This window comes from Chamaea fasciata, unplaced genomic scaffold (genome assembly GCF_029207755.1).
Source record: "Chamaea fasciata isolate MVZ Bird 193981 ecotype frontalis unplaced genomic scaffold, bChaFas1.0.hap1 SCAF_19, whole genome shotgun sequence".
Classification (NCBI taxonomy): domain Eukaryota; kingdom Metazoa; phylum Chordata; class Aves; order Passeriformes; family Sylviidae; genus Chamaea; species Chamaea fasciata.
Window position 1 is genome coordinate 9,023,705 of NW_027094104.1, and position 14,915 is coordinate 9,038,619.

At 44.9% G+C, this 14,915-nt stretch overlaps 1 protein-coding gene and 3 non-coding genes across 4 annotated transcripts; 2 read left to right on the forward strand and 2 right to left on the reverse strand.

Moving 5' to 3' along the window:
* Window positions 1–82: 82 nt before the first annotated feature.
* On the reverse strand, window positions 83–154 carry TRNAQ-CUG (transfer RNA glutamine (anticodon CUG)). The gene has a single exon. It is a non-coding gene; the product is annotated as a tRNA-Gln (tRNA).
* A 1,026-nt stretch (window positions 155–1,180) lies between these two features.
* On the reverse strand, window positions 1,181–1,252 carry TRNAM-CAU (transfer RNA methionine (anticodon CAU)). The gene has a single exon. It is a non-coding gene; the product is annotated as a tRNA-Met (tRNA).
* An 837-nt stretch (window positions 1,253–2,089) lies between these two features.
* On the forward strand, window positions 2,090–2,196 carry LOC136299364 (U6 spliceosomal RNA). Its single transcript, XR_010723487.1, has one exon. It is a non-coding gene; the product is annotated as a U6 spliceosomal RNA (small nuclear RNA).
* A 3,248-nt stretch (window positions 2,197–5,444) lies between these two features.
* LOC136299194 (uncharacterized) lies at window positions 5,445–9,113 on the forward strand. Its single transcript, XM_066200588.1, has 8 exons — window positions 5,445–5,563; window positions 6,452–6,655; window positions 6,744–6,869; window positions 7,149–7,268; window positions 7,692–7,797; window positions 7,916–7,987; window positions 8,074–8,255; window positions 8,953–9,113. The coding sequence occupies exons 1-5, from the start codon at window positions 5,445–5,447 to the stop codon at window positions 7,774–7,776; spliced, it is 654 nt and encodes a 217-aa protein (XP_066056685.1). The 3' UTR covers window positions 7,777–7,797; window positions 7,916–7,987; window positions 8,074–8,255; window positions 8,953–9,113.
* The last annotated feature ends 5,802 nt before the right edge of the window (window positions 9,114–14,915 follow it).

Here is a 14,915-nt window from a genome sequence, read left to right on the forward strand (position 1 = left end):
CCAGCAGTCCATGAAAAACGCTCCAGAGTCATTTTCCACGGTTCTGGGCGGCAAAGAAATGTGTTCGCGACAAAAAAAGCTCAGGTTCCACCGAGATTTGAACTCGGATCGCTGGATTCAGAGTCCAGAGTGCTAACCATTACACCATGGAACCACACAACACGACCCCCCGAGCCGGGCCTTCTGAGCCCAGTGGGGGGAAAGAGGATTCCATAGTTCCTACGGCTCTACAAACAAAACCCCTGCCTTGTTCTTCTTCCACGTATTCCCCACGTACTCATTCCATGCAAGGATTCCACTGGTTCCCTCTCACATTCTACAGCCCTGAAAACAACGTCCATTGAGAAGCATTAAGTTCACAGAGCCCTTCTCCTCAGATCCTGCAATCCGGAGGCCGAACACAGACTTTCAATACCACGTGCATTGACCTGCACATTTTCGCGTTTGTGTTTTTTATTTTGCCTTCCTACATTTTGTGCTGAGAGTCTGCTTGCTACGTTTGGCATTGCCACAAGGTTTCATTTAATCCGGCAAAACAGGGAAAAATCACAAATGTGCGCAACGAGCTTGGATGCTCAATTAAAGACACGGACCTCTGGGAGCGGGTCCAGACGAAGGCATGAAGATGCCCAGAGGAGCATTTCTTCTGTGAGGAAAGGCTGCGAGAGCTGGGGCTGTTCAGCCTGGAGCAGAGAAGGCTCCTGGGGGACCTTGTGACCTTTCAGAACATAAGGGAGCTAAAGATAAAGATAAAGATAAACAAGAAACTTCTCACCACAAGGGTGCTGAGGCACTGGCACAGGGTGGCCAGAGAGGTGGCAGATGTCCCATCCTTGGAAGCATTCAAAGCCAGGTCAGGCGGGGCTCTGAGTAACGCGGTGTGTCCCTAACCCCGGAAAGGGATGGGACTAAATGGTCTTTAAGGGTTCCTTCCCACCCAAACCATCCCGTGACTCCATGAGACCTTCAAACGGCACTGAAAGAAAGGCAGCAGGCATCCCGCTCTGCGCAGCGCTCGGCCCGTGCTTTACTCGCTGCAGCTGTATAGCATGTCGCCAAGATTTTAGGAAAAACAATTGTCCCCGCACCAGCCACGCCACAGTCCCCCACACCCAAAAATAACCAGCAGAGAGGACGGGCGCTGTGCCGTGAGACGAGGGAAAAACGAAAAGATTTCTGCTAGCAGAGGATGGTTTCGATCCATCGACCTCTGGGTTATGGGCCCAGCACGCTTCCGCTGCGCCACTCTGCTGCCCGTGGTAGTAGCTGTACCTGCCCCAGCTAAGAAGGGGCAGCGACGAACAGTGCTCGCCCCCCGCCATCCGCGCACGGATCTGTTCCCTGCCCGTCCCCGCAGCCACGCGGTCCCGCTACAGCTGCCCGCTCCGGAGATTCACTCCAAATGTATAGGGAGTAATGGTCATAAACTAAAACACAACAAGTTTCGCCTCAGCAAGAGGAAGAAGCTCTTCGCACTGAGGGTGGCAGCGCAGTGGAACGCTGCCCAGGGAGCGGTGGCGTCCCTCTCCGCAGACATTCCAACCCACCTGGCTGCGTTCCTGGGTCACCTGCTCCAGGTGACCGTGCCTGGGCAGGGGGCTTTGATCCCCACACGGGCCTGCCTTCCAACCCGAACGATTCTGTGATTCTGGGAGACGGCAAAGGGCTTCAGCCAGCCGCACACCGCCACAGGTCAGCGGTATTAACCCATTTGGGTCCAAAGCAGGATGTGTCACTACAGAGAAGCGTCACATTCACCGCTGCGCAGAAGCAAACGCGACTCCGAATCCCGCCGGGGGTCATTGATACAGAGCGGCCCCGCGGGCAGCCCCGGTACCGCCCCGCCCCAGAGTGCTTTGCGCACATTTGCATACAGCGGGTAATTTGCATACCGCGCGTTAGGCCGGATTTGGGGTCTGTCCCCCGCTCTCCGCCGCCTGCTGCCCGCCAGACCCTCACTACGGCCCGGGTGCTGTGCACGGCGGCTGCTGCCCCACCGGCACCGCCGCCGTGTCCCACCCGGGTCACCCTGACCTGGCGGAGCTCGCCTCCTGGAGGTTCAAATAGCGGCGGGTGAAAACAGCAATCCGTGCTCGCTTCGGCAGCACATATACTAAAATTGGAACGATACAGAGAAGATTAGCATGGCCCCTGCGCAAGGATGACACGCAAATTCGTGAAGCGTTCCATATTTTTTTTTCCCCTCCTCTCATCCCGCTCTCCAAGCCTGGAAGAGGAAACTTGGCGGTGACCACGCTCTTCCTGACAGGTGAGAGTCAGGCTGGCGACAGGAGGAGAAATGACGGCCTGGAGCGGCACCAGGGGAGGCTTAGGATGCACATCAGGAAGATTTTCTTCATGAAAAGGGTAATTGAACATCAGGGCGGAGTCACCATCCCCGGAGGTGTTCCAGACACAGCTGGACACTGCTCTCAGTGCCGTGCTCTGGTTGACAAGGTGGTGTTTAGTCCCAGGCTGGACGCGACGGTCTCAGATGTTTTTCCAGTGTAACTGATGCTGTGATCCTGTGAGCCCCTCTGGTGCCCCAGCAGCTCCCAGGACCCCAGAGACACAGCCAGGATGACAGTGGGTCCCTTACTCCTTTCCTGCTACTGTAAGAAAAAGGAGAGTTATTCTTGGAAGGTCTTTTATGAAGAGGTAGTGCTTTTTTGGCTTTGGCATTGGGGATTTTGTTTTAATTCAGCCCGAATCCTGTGATGGGGTGAGTGAAGCTAAATGAGGTGGATGCTTTTCCTCAGAAAAAAAAGCTGAACAGAGGCAGATGGTGAGGGGGAGAAAGTAAAAATAGGAAACCTGAAACAAATATATTGTTAGAGATCCCATTTTTCTGTAGTAAAAACGCTTCAGCTTCTCGGTTTGATTGACAGTTCCTTTTTATTTTCCCCGTACTTCATGTTTTCTGCACGTTTTATTGCATGTTAGGTACCATACAGCATAATTCAGTTTCTTTTTCAGATAAAAGTTATTAATTTTTTTCAGATACGATGATAACAGATCAAAGAAGGAAGTTAGGAAGCTCATGTGAAAGATTTTCAATGTGATGAATCATCCAACCTCAGCAGTGAACAATAAATGTGAGGAATTCTACTTTGGTATTACTTGGATTACACCGCTAAAGGTACAGTGAGAGTGCAGGTCTTGATTTTACTTCCCTTAAAATCTCTTAGAATAAAGTAGCTCCTCTGTTGTATCACGAAGGCCCAAACAACCAGGAGCTCAGTTTGGAAATGCCTTTATCTGAATGTCAATTTATCTTTTCTATTCTGTTCTTAACAACTTGAGGTGTTCTGAAGGCACTGAGGACCCAACACAAGCCAAGTGTCCTGCTGGAATGAACCGTGTGGTGATAAACCCTGTGGTTTTCACTTTTCAGCTTTATTCTTATTTCTGTTTATTAAATAGTTGCTTTGATTCTGTTTTGGGTTAGAAACAGACTGGTTACAAGATGAGAGATGGTCTTTTGGGGGCTGATTCATGTCACTGCTGTGCTGTGCCTTTTAATGAGGTGTCAGTATTGCCCTGGAACGTAGAAATAAATGGCTTTGTGCCAGTGTCATAACTCCCTTTTTATCTAGAAATAACAATTATGTAACAAATGCAAAAAGCAAAGTAAAGACTCCCTAAAGTAGCACATTATGAAGTCCAAAATATTAAGAGGCATCTAAAAGGGATTCTGTTCCTGAGGGGTAGGTCTTCCCACACCCGCTTACTGAAATGGTTTGGAGTCACCCTCATCTTCCAAGTCCTTAAATCAGGGATAACTGGAATCTGGGAGAACATCCAGTGAAAGGGCTGAGCTTCTCATGCCTTCTGGAAACAGGATTCTTGGCTAGATCAGCCTGGTCTCTGTGAGGGTTTTATCCATTACACAGATACATTAATTACTGCATGAAGAAGTTTGCATTGGCGTTTCCAGGGGGCAGTTTTTAATCCCATCTCACAAATACTCATAAAACACAAGATAAATGGGGTGCTTAGACATGTCCCTGGGTTAACTGATGGCTCTTGTAGCAGCATGGGGCATTTTGAAATGAAAATTACACTTCAGGAGGCAGAAGGCTCCTGGGGTTTGTGAGGTGCATTATTGCCACGCTCACAGCTGGGAGCTAAACAAGATGTTTGCTCTGGAAACTACTGAGGTAGAGCGAAATATTCATCAGCAGAGAGGTGATAGTACAGCCAGGATTTTCAATTGATAGAAGGGGAGAGAATGAGTTGATATAGCTGTTAGAGTGCCATACAAACCTCTATAAATATATATATAGACCTCTGGAATTCCTTCCTGCAAGGCCACAGCTTCTGCACGTGGTGCCCTCCGTTCCACGTCTGTGCATTGCTGCAGAGAACAAACCCCAGCCTCTGGGGCCTGGGGAATTGCCTTTGGAATTTCATTCCTGAGCAGCAGCTGCTGCTTTGCAAGACACGATTCCACGTCCCAGGAATGCTGCTCATTTCGGGACCTGTGTGAAACTGCTCAGGGGCAGAATATTCACCGCGCTGGCAGGGATGTCCAGGTGGTAAAACCAACATTTATACAAATATTGGTGTGATTGAAAGCATTCCTGTGCTGTGTTTGTCACAAGCAGCTGAAATAAACACTGGCTTGCAGATCCTAACGAGATGAAAAAGAAAAAAAAAACCCTCACAAAAACGGCAAGTATACATTAACAGCTTTAAATTTAAAAAAAAAAATTAAAAAAATTAATTACTACATTATTACTACTAATTATTACTTCTAAAATTAATTACATTAATTATGTAGTAATTAATTTTTGAGGACACTGACACAGTCCTCTGCTTTTACATGCTATTTTTAACTTTATTAGCATGCATAACAGCAGTAACTTGCTTAACTTAGCAGGCATAAAAGGTGAGTTGCTGCATAGCTGCTTTTGTTTCCAAATTACTTGGTAGAACTAAATGTTGTTTGCAAATTCTCACTGCATTTTCGTTCTCTTGGCGTCACTGATTCAGCATTTTAACAGGTAGGTCTCATTTCAAGCATTTTTTTGCTTTTCGGAGCAACATTGTAGTTTTGTCTCTGAATCTGGCCTTTCGGAAGCTAAGATAACCACGCAGTGTTTTGGATATTCTTCCGGCGAATTGCTGCTTGGGAAAACAGTAAATTTTTTAATCTGTGCATAACACACGTAATTGAAGCTTGTTATTAAAACAAATGTTTAAAAAAACCACGCGAGGTTACTTCTTCCTCTGGGCTTCAGTGAAAGGCTGAAGAGAGGTTTTTACCTGAGCGCCACTGGCTGCTGCCTCAGGACAGATTTCGGGTCACTGCCCTGGTTTAACACCTAAACCTCATTATTATCATTACGATTATTATTTTTAGCCTTTTTTCCTTAAAACCGGGGCCGGGCCCCTCCCCGCCCTCACGTGTCCCCGCGCCATCAGCGCGCGCCGCCGGTCACATGTCCCTTGTTTACCTGGGTCACTGCCGGTGGTGGCGGGGACCGACGGACGGGGACCGACAGAGCGACCGACAGAGCGACCGACAGAGCGGCCGCCCCGCCGGGGACAGCGGGAGACGGTGTCGGGGGAAAGGGAGGGGCGGCGGGGAACGGGCGCACCCCGCGGAGGCGCCGTGAGGGCTTGTCCCCTCTCCGGGCGGTGTGAGGTGCGCTTGTCCTCCCTCAGGAGCGGCGAGAGGGGCTGCTGTCCCCCCGGGGGCGGCGTGAGGCGGGAATGTGCGTGTCTGTGTGTGTGTCTGTCCCAGCAGCAGCGTGAGGAGAATGACCCCTTCTCTCCCCTCAGGAGCGGCGTGAGGTGGGAATGTCCCCTTCCCTTCCCTCAGGAGCGGTGTCAGGTGGGAATGTCCCCTTCCCTTCCCTCAGGAGCGGTGTGAGGTGGGAATGTCCCCTTCCCTTCCCTCAGGAGCGGTGTGAGGTGGGAATGTCCCCTTCCCTCCCCTCAGGAGCGGTGTGAGGGAATGGCCCGTCACCTCCCCTTCCCTTCCCTGCCCTCAGGAGCGGCGAGAGGGGCTGCTGTCCCCCCGGGGGCGGCGTGAGGCGGGAATGGCCCCTGCCCTCAGGAGCGGTGTGAGGTGGGAATGTCCCCTTCCCTCAGGAGCGGTGTCAGGTGGGAATGTCCCCTTCCCTTCCCTCAGGAGCGGTGTGAGGTGGGAATGTCCCCTTCCCTTCCCTCAGGAGCGGTGTGAGGGGCTGTCCCGCAGTCCTTCACCGTGTCCCGGCTGGAAGCGGCTCGGTTCTCGGCCGCTGCTGCCGCGGAGAGACGCCGAGAGGGGAAGACCCGAGCGGGTGGGCGCGGGTCGGGAGCCGTCGGTGCGGAGCTGCAGCGGGTGCTCGGTTTGCGAGGAGCCAGAGGTGTTCGGCCATCAGTCCTCGCTGTGCTGTGCTGTGCTGAGGTCCCAGCTGTTGTTCTGAGCTGCCCCTCAATAAAGCCTCTCCTTTATTTCCAGGCTCACCATGTCCCTGCCAGCAAAGAGGTGTGGAAGGCCCCCAGTGTTGTCTTTTCTGGAAAAGAAAAAGAGAAAGCAAAGTCTTGATAGAAGAAGGGGGAAAACAAGGATTTATGTGGGAAATCACATTGACCAGTGGCTGACACTTAAGGAGAAGTTGGATTTCAGAAACGACGCAGAAGTCGCCGGGTTTTTACTGGACATGTGAGTAGATTGTCACGACACTGCTCTGTTTGCTAATACCAAGTAAATAATTCTGAATGTTGATACCAATTGTGTCTTGTCTTCCTAGGTATGACAGCTATGACCCATTGTCAGAAGCTCCGCTCTGTCCCCTCTCTGAGGGTGTGAGAAGGATCACTGGGAAGGAAGAAAGAGCATTGTCAGCCAGCACTCCTTTACTAGCAGCAGATGGAACGTTAGTACTTCCTTACCTTGGAAGGGTGGTTGAGATATTTTTATTGGTACCACTTGAAAGACTGTAGCTGATATTTAAAAATCATGAGATAAAAGTTATATATAGAAAGGAAAATATACAGCTAGTTTTAGTTGAAATGAAGATTTTGAACAGAAGATTTTCATTCTTTGCCTGCTTGTTTGTGTAGGTGAGCACATGACACTACTGCAGATGAAACAGAGGCAGAACCTTTTTTTTCAGAAGAAGTGTTCCAGTTAACAGCTTGGGTTGTATTTGCAGGTATGGCAATCATGACCAGCTGCCTAAGGAATCTGCTTGTTCTGGAGATGTGGGAATTGTAACTGTGAAAGAGGAGCGAGAGGCACCAGGGGACTGCACCTTGACAAGGACAGACGACACGTTAGTGATGCTGTGGTTTTTTGCATGTTTCTCATTTGAAATTATTTTGAGTTGATTTTATTATCATATTTAATTTTTTTTATTAGAAACTCATATCATTCATGCCCTGCTTCATTATCTAAAAGCATCTTGGTACATAATTGATGGTCCAATCCTTCTGAGGCAAGAATCTGAAACAGATAGTGGAGAAGTTGTAAAATAGCTGAGAGTTCAAGCAGCAAACCCAGTGACTGCCTTCCTTAATTGTGTACAGGGTTCATGAGTGAACAAGGAAATAATAGCCAGTACTTGTGTCTCCATCAGCAGTTAGGCTTTTACAGTAGGGCAGTGTCCAGGCAAGTGTGACTGCATGTGCTTTAACGTTTCTCAAAAGGGAGATGTTTCATTGTCGACCCAGTGATGTGTTAAACTATCTATAAATAGTGCCGTGCTCAGCGAGGCCACCCCACCACGGACTGCTGGTGCCTGTTACTGCAGTGTCTTCAGTAACTGGGGCATTCCCAGCTGAGATCAGAGGAGCCTCCAATAGGTATGCTTGTCCATTGCTTTTTCTTCAGGTTTTGGTTACCCTCAACAGTCTTACTGAATAATTCGTCCACGTCTTAGTTTTCTGACCTTTGAAAAACTGTATCTTTTAATGTGCACAGGGAGACACAGAGGCCATGGGACATTGCATTGGCATTGCATGATGTGTCCAAACCCCTCGCCAGTATGGTGAAGTATGTCAAGTACCACGTTTGTCTGATTCTCATCCAACTGTGGTTTTCCTTGTGACTTTCCTAATTGTTCTTACTTTTGATTTTAGTAGGTGAACAAGTTGGGGTTCAGAAAGCAGAGAAGAATCCTTGGAAGCCAAGTCAAGTGCAAATAAATACCAGTGAAGCTGAAAAATTCAAGTATATTCTTCAAAACAGCATTTTTCTCTGGCACTATCATTTTAATTTGGAGTGCAGCAGTAACTGAATTCCTGGGACTGATTTGATACAGGTGAGACAGAGGGTTTGTGTTTAATTCATTGCTCACCATGACAAAGATGAGCAGCTGAGGAGTTTCTTAGCAGGCAGGAAATTAAAAGTTAAATTTCAAAGAAAAAGAGAGGAAAAAAAAAAAAAAGCCTGATAAATATAACCTGCTTGGTAGGACAGCTTCCTGTGCTCTCCAAACAAATCAGTTTTCAGTGCCTTGTTTCGAATAGTTGAAACTTTTAATTAGCCTAAAAGATTCTGCATGTACTGTGTTTGATCTTTAGTGTTCATAGTTCGTTTTTAATTAAAGAAAGAAAAAAAAAACAAAACCCAAGCAAACTAAAAACAACCACCCCTCACCCCTGACAAACCACAGTCTATGGTTGTTTCACTAACGTCACTTCAAAGGGGCTGTAACAAGGCTTACAGGCAATTGAGGGGGTAGTCTCAGACAAATCGTTCATTGTAATGCTGAATGTTGGTCTGTATTTCACCACAGTGAAACCTCTGTTTAGATATCATAAAACGTAAGATGTGGGTCTCTTTATGTGTATTGCACATAGAAAATGCACTTATTGTCATATTTCCTCTGATTTCCAAGTTAGAAGATTGTATTAAGGGAATGTACTTCTCTAAACATAGTAGTGAAACAATATAAACTTATTTCTTTAGGTATTTGAATGTCATATTGTAACTGTTATTGTTGTGTTGCTTTCTAGGGTGAGCAGCAAGAAGAAAATCAAGCTCTTGCATAACAATACAGGGGCAGTTTTTACTCCCTTTTGATTTTGCTGTGAGGTTACTGTGAACTGTATGAATTACTGTAAGTTGTGTGAAATTCCATGTTGTGTTGATAGCACATTAAACTTAATTACCTAAAGTTTTATTGTGTAATGTTAATGTTAATAAAGTGTGTGGAGTGGATTATTTACCTGGGAGAGACTGTACAGAGTTCTCTGAAAGGCAGCAAAAAAAGGACAAGCCAAAGTGCTCATGGTATTGCTAAACTTAGTCAGAATTTAATAACTTTTTGTAGGTTATCTTAATGACTGAGTTCCTTACATGGTATTAAAAACTCAAAAGGGTTTTAATGTAGAGACAGTATTGTAGTGTCAGTTGCAGCATCAGGTGTGCTTCCATCTGAATGTGTTTCTTGGAATGCTTCTCTTTAGGGAACAAATTTAACATTTCCCAAATATTGGAAGGCATTTGTGCAGTTGGCTGCTGCCCTGAGAACTGATGTGTAAAAATGCTGGACTGTAGATTGTGTTGTGTTGGTGCCTTCGAAAAAATGAGTAATTGAGATCAGCTACTCTGGTGCTTATCTAAAACCTTTTGTGATTGAATCATTTGATATCTTGCTTTGGCTTTTTACTAGAACAAAAGCTGACACATCTTAATTATTTTCTTCTGTGACAGAGAAGAAATAAGTGCAGGACTCTCAGTAACTGAAGTTCTACAGAACCCTGTTGGCGGTTCTGAATGTTCTGTGGTTACCAAGTGTGAGTAATCCTGTGAAGGTTTTGAGCTCAGAGGCTGAGGCTGGTACAGCATTCAGCTTATTCAGTGTATGCTTGTCAGAAGCACAGAAACTTCCAGTTTTCTGATTTTAAACTTTTTTTTTTCTTTAACCACACACTTGCATAAGCTTTCAAGTCTTGATCTTACAGTATTGGAGCCAGCTGGGCTTTCCCACCAACTTACACCAGAAGAGCCTCTCTGTGGGGAGAAATTCCCCTAATTAGATCATTATACTGTGCATTCAGATTTTTAAATGAGCTACTTCACTGGCTCTAAGAAACTGCTGTTGCTCTTAAATATTGTCTTGATGCTTTAGAAGTATCAAATTCAGTGTTGCTTTATGAACAACAGATTTTTCTGTAAATGTTACACAGGTAGATCTTAAAAAAAAAAAAGAAGTTGAGAAGGCAGTTTTATGAGTTTCTCAAAATGAAGATGCCACTTCCTCTGTATTTGCTCTGTACCTTTCAGATTTTTCTTTGACTACCAAACATTGACTCATGTCAGTAACTCAGTTTGGCTCACAGAAGTGTGACGGGTGACACTTACCCTATGTGAAGTGTCTTCCAGTTCTCTAAGATTTCAATTGTTGGTGTCATTACATTTTCCACCGAAGTCTTCAAGATCAGAAGAATCCACAACTGCTCCATATTCTCAGCCAGTTCAACCTCGTTCTTGTGCCTTTTTAAATGCACACTGCAAAGGTTTATGTTATTTAATGACTTACTGTTATGCAAATAGGATAATACTGCCAGTACCTGATTTGTGGAGTTGCACTTGCTATGTAAATTACTGGTAAAATGATTATTCTTGTTCATAGTACTGGAATATAGTACAATTCTTCCCTTTCTGAGGCTTCAAACCTCCCATTACACTGGCACTTCATGCTGAAGAAAAATCAAAGTAGACTTCGAAACATTTCCTTTAGTACTGTTACAGTGTGACAGATGATGTATTTGGGTTGCTATATGAGCATATGCTTTTGAATATCTGACTTCTGTAGAGCAGAATATGATCATTGTTATTTTGCAGCAAAGTTCAGAGTGGTGAATGGAAATGATTCTGAAACAAGATTCTTCTGATGGATATGATGAGCAGTGGCTCTGCTTTAGTCAAAATGGCCAAGTAAGGCTTTCTGCTCCTGGGGGTCTGTGGGAAATGTGGAATTTGACTCTGTTCAGATGTCAGAACTAAACCCTTATTGCTTTTGCAATGGCTTATATGTCCTGTGCCTGGTAGTGAGGAGCCTTTTGGGCTTCTAAAGCAAGACACCCCAAACAAGTTTCAGCTGTGGGTCATGTTAAGCATGTTCTCATGAGTCACTGCTGAAAATACTGATCAGTGGATAGCAGGAGGGAGAATGCATCAAAGGAGGAATTCCAGAGGTAGGAGAAGTGGAGTTTCAGTCTGAGATTTGTAAATGAAATGTGGGTCAGAGAGGAATGGTGAACCTGAGCCCTGTTTGTGGTTTGAGTGTCCTGTGCCAGGACAAGCCTGCTTCCTCTCTTTTCCCCTGTCTCAGCAGAAGTGATTGATTTCATTTATAATTCCAGAGATTCCTCAGCACTGCAGCACTCAGAACCCTGGCAGTGAGGATTGTGGTTTCACAGTGCTGAGGATTCAGCAGATAAACTGGACACCTCTGAGATCGGGTAGAGCTGATAAGTGTGAGGGGTTACATCTTCACCACCTCACACAGGTGACAGGGCAATACTTCTTTCTGTAGTTCTTGTGCAGAAATGTAAAAGCTAAAATCAGTCTGCTCTACTCAGTGCTGTGTGTAATCATGCTCTGTATGCAGTGCTCAGGGGAGCTGAAATTAAGACAGCTGCAGGTGTGTTTTGTGAACGTGTAGAAAAGATAACTGTTCCTGTAATTGATGTAGCTGTTGTCTCCCTATATCTAAAATAGTCCTAAATCAGCATTTTTAAAAGTCTGATCTTTTGATAAAGATTTGCATGACTTTATTTCAAGATTAATGAATTAAAAAATAAATACAGGAAATGCAGGAATAAGGTACTTTTCCTTCTTTTATAGGATAGCTTCCAAAAGCCATAGGCAGAAGAGGATCTGTGATGGAAGTCTAGAAATGCTGTAGTGAGTGTGCACAGTGTTCTTGGCCAAGGCTGTGAGGGCTGCCAGGCTATCCAGGGTAACAGTGGCTCATGTTCCAGCTCCCACAGCTGCTGCTGCTGCTCTCCCCTTTCCCAGCCTCCCCACAGCCTCTGACACTCTTTGTGAGTCCATGTGGTAACCTGGAGACAGGAACTCACTAAATACACGCTCACAAGGGTGCTGTCTTTGATTGGGGTTTTTTATTCCTGTCATTTCTTTCATGTGGTTTGTTCTCAGTCGCACCAGGGAGGTGCTGTGAGGTTGGGAACCAGTGACAAGCCCAGGAAATGACACTGCCACTGCAAGCTTGGGATTGAACTGTGGGCTAAACATTGATCTGTGACATGAAACACCTTTTCACCTTGTAGTCATGCATAAAAGTACTGAGGAAAAAAGCTGATCCAGCTGTTCAGATTATTATGTTAAGTTATTCTGGGATCTTAGGCAAATAATACCTATTTTTGGTGACAAATTTAAAGCCTACTGAGCATTAGAAATAGGATATTAAGGGTTTAACTTAAAATTAGGAGCTTCCAGAATGCTGATTTTAAGAACTTTTTCATTTGCCTATTCTGCCTCATACCTTCCTAAAAAAAACCCCAAAACTGTAAACAGGTGTTAAGAGGGGGAAAAAAAAAGTTTGTGAGGATACTTAGTAGATGTTTTGAATTCACCTGTTCCAAATTTTGATTATTCTTTGATACCAGATCTTTGTGGTGTAAAATGGCAAAGGTGAATTCCAGACTGCAGGGCAGTACTAATGTATTTAATGGTGAGGTGACACCAGCTGTTCCCAAAGAGGGTGAGTTTCGTGTTTAAAATTCTGTATTGGGAGTTGGAAGAAAAAAATATTATTAGATACAAAAATGTGTCTCTTTTGGATGTCCAGTGATCCTCTCTCCTTTCTTGCTTCAGTACAGACAGGTTCTAAACTGAATAGTATTTTACAAATATATCTTGGGTTAGAAACTTTAATGATGATGTGTGAAAGTTGACTGATTTTAAGTTTGCGTCCTCAGGAGAAAGGGCAATATTTCAACTCTATTTTAAACTCTCAGTTTCTGGTTTTATGTACATCTAAGAATCCTGTTAGAAAGTGGCTGGATTTTATCTGCAAAGCTTTTGTACTTGGCAAGTTTCAGGTGGCATAAACAGCTTATGATAAGTCAAAGAAGTCCTGTAGTCCTGTAGCTGATGCTGTGGAATGTGCTCTGCTGTGGAGTTGATGCACGTTGCTGTTCTTCTCTAGTGCTGCAGTCCATCCTTGGAAAAGCTTTAAGTGTATTTTAAAATTATTATTTATATTGGTCTGTATATTAATTGCAAATATACAAATGCTTCTCTTCATGTTATCTTTCCATGATTTCTACTGAGCAAACTTTTCTCTTCCATTGGTTCGGGTTTTTTTGTTTTTCTGAGCCACATGTTAAGGGGAGGTTTGGGTTGGACATTAGGAAAAGATCCTTCCTGCAGAGGTCAGGAGACTGTTGGATGCTGAAAAGGTTTCCCAGGGAATGGGCACAGCCCCAAGGCTGCCAGAGCTCCAGGAGAAGTGGGAAAAGCTCTCAAGGATGCCCAGGGTGGGATTGTTGGGGTGTCCTGGGCAGGGCCAGGAGCTGGGCTGTGATGATCTCTGTGAGTCTCTTCCAGCTCAGGATATTCTGTGATTGCTTGTCCCAGTTTTGCACCTCACTCAGTGATTTAATAACAGGTAATGAAGAACTACCTGTGTGTTGCTGACTGTAGTAACTGTCAAAATTACAGGCAAATTATTCCACATTCCTCTAGTGTTGAGTTCTTCCCTACCCAAACAGTGAGTTCCCGTGGCAGCAGGGATGACCCACAGGATGCCCTGCAGCACTGGTGAGGAGCTCTGGATCCTCACCACAGGGTGGGTTATTTATTGGGTGGTTAGACTACAGTCTACTGCATCATTCCTTTTCTGAGACTGAAATGAAAATAGAATATCAAATTAACCACAGGCTAATTCAATTAGCACAATAAATTGAGGTGGAGGAGATGGGTTTTGAAGAACCCAAGTCCTCAGCAGAGAGATTTATTCCTCTGTTGAGCATCTGTCAGTAATTACTGTCTCTGAGCATCAGTAGCTTCTGGTCACAGACCCTCTGCTGGCTGTTCCTAACACAACCCCGTGCTGCCTTTCACTGATGAGACTCAGCTTCATTTTTCTGCCCCTGGTTGAAGTAGTACCTGTGTGTTGGTGTTCTGAGAATCTGCTGAAGGGAACTGTTTTCCTCATGTGTGGTTCTGTTTTCCCCAAGGGACTCACCTTTACAGTGCTTATTATGCATCACCCAGGAGAAAATGTAGAAATAAGTGACACCTTTCTGCTTCAATATTCTATATTTGCAGTAGATATAAATTTGTTTTCATTGATTTTTTTTTTCTTTTCTCCCTGTGTCAGAAAGACTTTGGTATTGATATTTGGGCAATAATTTTTTTTTAAGGTAATCTCAGACCTGTCTGTGCTGTCCATTTTGTATTGCAAGGCATGTTAACACGAGTCTGAATCTTGAAAAGATTCCTGTCTCTCCTGTCAGAAATGTTTGTATTCTCCCCTTGCCCTTCTGGAGGTTTTTGAACACCTTGTGATTTGCACAGGACTCAAACAGAATCTGTCCAGCACAGCATCTGTTTGGGGTTTTTTTCCTAAATAATTTTAAACAGCTGTTTGTTGTTCAAGTGTTCCCCTTGTGGAAAGAAGTCAATAATGTGACTTCCTCTCTCTCTTTTATCAGAACTTTAAATGCTTTATGTTTTAAAGATTAGGTCTAAACTTAAGGAAATTTCATAGAAAAAGCAATGAAATATGACAACCATTCTGAATATTTTGAGATTTATTGGGAAAAAGAGAATCTGTTGGGCCAAACCTGAGACTGAATGTACTTCAGTATCTTCTTTTGTCTTCAGGAAGGACATTCTCAAGCATGTCAGTGTTACAGATGCAGTTGTGCAAGACTGGTTCTTGGTAGATTTTGGTATAAACAGAGAACAGAGGTTGGTTCTTGTGTTGGAGGATTCCTAA

What these genes read in the sequence shown, in the direction of transcription:
- LOC136299194 (XM_066200588.1), top strand. Translation starts at nt 5,445, where the DNA reads ATGTCCCTTGTTTACCTGGGTCACTGCCGGTGGTGGCGGGGACCGACG. An exon ending in TTACTAGCAGCAGATGGAAC is followed by an intron (nt 6,870 to 7,148) that starts GTTAGTACTTCC and finishes TTGTATTTGCAG; the next exon opens with GTATGGCAATCATGACCAGC. An exon ending in TTGACAAGGACAGACGACAC is followed by an intron (nt 7,269 to 7,691) that starts GTTAGTGATGCT and finishes ATCTATAAATAG; the next exon opens with TGCCGTGCTCAGCGAGGCCA.